This window comes from Galendromus occidentalis, unplaced genomic scaffold, assembly GCF_000255335.2.
Source record: "Galendromus occidentalis unplaced genomic scaffold, Mocc_1.1 scf7180000077525, whole genome shotgun sequence".
Taxonomy (NCBI): Eukaryota; Metazoa; Arthropoda; class Arachnida; order Mesostigmata; family Phytoseiidae; genus Galendromus; species Galendromus occidentalis.
In genome coordinates, this window is record NW_003805513.1 from 456,340 (window position 1) to 460,782 (window position 4,443).

A 4,443-nucleotide genomic window follows, 5' to 3' on the forward strand; every position below is an offset into this window, starting at 1 on the left:
CTGATTCGCGATCTGTAATAACTTCACTAGGATGATCGGACCCTTACCCCACTGATTATTGTTACTTGGAAGAGTGATCGGCTCGTGCTGCTCACTCCTTAATCTCGACTACCTATCGTTCAATTAGTCGCGGATAACCGTTTGGAAACAATCGAAGACTTCCTAGTCGAGGGCGAATTCTCGAACTCCGTTGCCTTCATTCTTCCTTCCCGCAGTCAGCAGCTCCGCGGCAGTGGGAAGGGGATTGGTCCATCTTCTAGGAGCCGTGATGCCCCCTGATCGTCGATAGGAAACGTTATCGATTCTTTACTCCATTGACAATCATTAGGTTTATTCGACGCTTTACGCTACGATGCCGAAAGCAGTCCACAGAGACTTGATAGAGAGTCTTCGGGCATCATCTTCTGGGAGAGGCACTACCCCCTGAGCACTAATTGCCCGGCTGTAGACTCGACTTAAAACGCGCCTCGTCTATGCGTCAGCGGATTATGTTCATTTCTCGACGTTCTAATCACGAACTTTCCCGGGCTCGCAACGCATATTGTCTTCAGGGAATCGTTCCCAATGGGGGATCGGGAATGATTATACATCATACTGTGTATACTCCGAGTAGAACAGAGGATTTTCAGGAGTTCATAAGAGAAATTCATCGTTCCCGTGAAACGGAGGAGACGAAGACGATTTGATGGCATTCCTCCTCGGAGAGGCCGTAGATTGAGCAAGAATTCTCGCCTCGGATTCCGAAACGATGGGCGACTCCGCGGCTCCGCTTTGTGTAATCGCCCTCTCCCCCGAATTCAGCGATCCCCCTTCAAACGCGACACCATGTGCGAACCGCTTCAGCAGATTCTGCGGGTGAATTCCTCCTCTCCGGATCGAGAAGAAGCACGCCCCTCGAGGCGCATAAATTTAGGCCGAGATCTCGAGTAGACACCACTCGGTCTCGGTTCGTTGTAGCGATCGTCTCGACTAAGGATTTCTGCAGTTCATTCTTCCTGTTGAAGACACCCTCCGCCCTTCGGCTCGAAAATGTCGCTGTTGAGCCTGCCCAACGAGATACTCCGGAAGGTGCTGCGCCGCATGGACGCAGAATCCCTGGCTCATGTCTCTTCCATGAGCCCGCGGCTTGATGCCGTGGCTAGAGATTTTTTGCACTCGACCAGGATCGAGATTCTAACGGAGCCCGCATGGAAATACGTGGAGGATTTCGGACACCTGGTGCGATCGTTGGACCTCACCAATTGCATGGCGAGCCCGGCCGAAATTCGTGAAGCGTTGAATATGTGTCCCGGGCTCCAGAGTTTGAATCTTCAAAACACCTCACTCACCTTCCCGGCTGTTTGGGATGTACTGGAAGAGCTCAAAGAGCTGGAAGCTCTCTGTTTCTCAATGTTGGATCAGACGGGGGATAGCTCGGCTGACCTAGGGATCCCGCCAGAGGGCACGTCGACGTATGCCTCGATCAGGAAGCTCCAGGTAGAAGTGTCGCCGACGGAGGAACCTTTAGAGGGTTTACTGGAACTCGTGCGGAAGTGCCCGAACCTCCAAAGATTGAGCGTCAACATCATCGGGGAGGAAGTTCTGCCGCAATGGAGTGGACGGTTCGACACGGATCCACTTGAACAAGTCGCGGACACTCTCGACACCATCATCATCACGCTGAGCATGTCCGACTGCATCTCGTTCCACCGGACGCTCCTACAGCGAATTTTCGCCGACAAGGTCGATGAACGCATGAAGAAGTGGATCGAGGAGGATAAGGAATGCTACATTTACGAAAAGGGTTGGCTGAACGGAGAGGCTCCCCGCGACCCATCGAGTGCAATCCAACGGATCGCTCATTTTTCCCTGAGCAACGAGGAGAACTTGGAATCTTCGAGCCGCGCGTGGAACAACCCGCTGGAAGTTCGCCTCGGTTTCTCGGGCAGCGAGTTGAGGGCGACGCTTCTCCTTCAGCAAATAATCCCCAAGCTCCCGACCCTGGTAGCGGTGGACCTGATCGACGTCCACCACGACGGTCTACTTTACCCGCTAGACTTCTTCGCGTCCTGCAAATCGATCAAGAGTCTGGGCATCTCCGCCTGCCTTCTGCGAATCGCGCGCTCTGACACGGAGTCAGAGCGTCTCGAGCGAATCTTTCGCCAGTCGAAGATCGCCAAGCTCGTCGTCAGGGGCAACGCACGAATCATCGGACTTCGACGTCGGAGCTCCCGCGCCTCCAGTGACTGTTCGCATTGCGCGAAAAAGTTTCTCCGGGAGAACGTTCCTGATCTCAGGCTCCTGGAAAACCTGAGGGAGCTGACTCTGTCTGAGATCAAGGTGGCTGCTTCAGCCTTAGAGAAGCTCAGCAATCGAACAGTCCGTACTGTGAGATTGAAACTGAGCTGCGCAAGCGATATTACAGGCTTGCGGCGCTTTATAGGGAACTGCAAAAACCTCGAGGACTTCAAACTCACGGTCGAGTGGGTGGATTTGAACTCGGCGTTCGTTTGGAGAGCGCTCGGCAGAGCGGAAAAGCTCAAGCAGCTTTGCTTGTGGCTCCATGAGGTACCGAGTTCTCTTTCGGAAATGGAACTAAATTTGCCGGAGATTTTGCCGCGTCTGGAAGTCCTGCACATCCATGGACCGCCGGCGACGACCCTCGTCATCAACCCCTTGTTGAGTGATATGCTGACTCGATTCTTCAGCGGCGTTTACATGGGCCCGGGATGTCCGATAATGGACCATATCCATTCGCGGCACATGCACCAAATCTTTCCGGGCCGAAGATTATGTTACTCCGACGACTTTATCGGATTGTCAAGCCCGGAGGGCTGGTGAGAGCAGCCAGATGTCGATGAGGATCATTTAACCGACAGCTGCTCGATGATAGATATGAATTTCGACACAATTGTAAGATTTGCCCTGTAATTTCTGTGAAGATAAACCGAAAATAGAATTCCTCCTCGATTCCCAAATTTTTTCCATCAAGCGTGTAAGAGCAGGTTGATGATGCGGCTATTGCGAACTTGGGTGGCAAGTCATGCCTTGCGATTGGGGATGCCCATCGAAGGGAACTCTAATACCGGATCGTTCTTCGAATCCTCTGATGAGGAGGAAATACGACTGTACAAACTCGACTAGAGACAAATGTTTGGCTTCGTGTGGGAGCCATGTGGGAACGGCGATTAGGAACTTTGACTCGACTAGAGAGTTGAGCAATCGGAAATAGGAAACCGGATTCTTTCAAGTGAAGCATCGCGGAGTTCACTTCGGAAGGAATCGGGAATAACGACTATCTGTGGTCTGTTTCTAGAGAGGTGGAGCAACTTTGAGAAGCTGTCGTGTCCAGAATATCCACAGTTCCGAAAAAAATCGAATCACGAAATCGCTGGTTCGATCGATCGATGAGCTGGGCACTCTGGGGATCCGGTCAGAGCAAAGAGGTTCGCGACGATAGTTTAGAGTATGCGAGGCTTCCCCGATGTCTCATCGGTCTTCGCTCGGAGGCTTCTATCACAGACAACTTGCGGCCACCGCATTCCCCAAATGGTTCCGCCCAGAGGATCGTAGTGAGTGTGAGTAGACGAGAGAGCCTATTTCCTGCGGAACCTGCCTCGAATTCTGGTTCAAAGAAGCGGAATAGCCGCATCGCCTCGATACTGCATTGGTACTGTTGATGGTTCGAATATTTGGAAAGTGAATCTATCCACTCGGCTTCGATTGGAAGCTTGGCGGGAGTGCGGTCTATTGCGCGCATCTCAAGTCTGAAGTCGAGAACATGGGAGGCTGGGGCGCCGCGACAACTGGAAAGCAATCAGAAAAGGCGTTGAAAACGGGGTTCTCATTGAAAATCGAAGAAGATTCCAAGCCACAGTTCCTGGAGCAAGCCCCTCTTCATGACAGCATATTGACCGCACAATTCTCGAGGTTGACGCAATCGACATTCCGATAGGAGATGACTGGTGAGATTACAGTCGGACAAATTCCTAACAATTTATTCGAAGCTTCGAAACTTGCGTTGCCCATCCCGATGGCAGCGGAGTGGACCTCATAGTTCTGCCGAGCGCAGATTCCTTCGATTTTTTTTGTCCGCCCCCCGAATAGGATGAATCTCCTTGGATTTACAATTTGTCAGCTTGACAAAATATATATTTACGAGCGGACTTCCCTTCTGGACCATGCACAAGCAAGGCTCTTACATAACAATGTTCGTGAAACATTCTAGATTTCATCGTCGCGTTGATGATTACATTTTGATTGCATTGTATAGGTAGTTCAGAGATGCGTTCGATGCTTCCTCGGAGGATGCCAAAATACGCGGTACATTCTAGCGACGGATTTCCCTCAGGCAGGCTATCTCTGTGGTCTTTGGGGAATCTTCGCCTGTGGAGACATTCAGAAGAGTTGTCAGCAGCCGAGAGCACATACAGTTGCTCAGAAGAGGAATGCGTCTCCCTGAAA

At 51.6% G+C, this 4,443-nt stretch overlaps 1 protein-coding gene across 1 annotated transcript; it reads left to right on the top strand.

Annotated features, from left to right (window-relative positions):
- Positions 1 to 1,029: 1,029 nt before the first annotated feature.
- Positions 1,030 to 2,820, top strand: LOC108864857 (uncharacterized). Its single transcript, XM_018641195.1, has one exon. It carries the CDS (start codon positions 1,030 to 1,032, stop codon positions 2,818 to 2,820), a length of 1,791 nt encoding a protein of 596 aa, XP_018496711.1.
- The last annotated feature ends 1,623 nt before the right edge of the window (positions 2,821 to 4,443 follow it).

Bases quoted from the DNA above. Each gene is read 5' to 3' on its own strand.
- LOC108864857 (XM_018641195.1), top strand. From the start codon at position 1,030: ATGTCGCTGTTGAGCCTGCCCAACGAGATACTCCGGAAGGTGCTGCGC.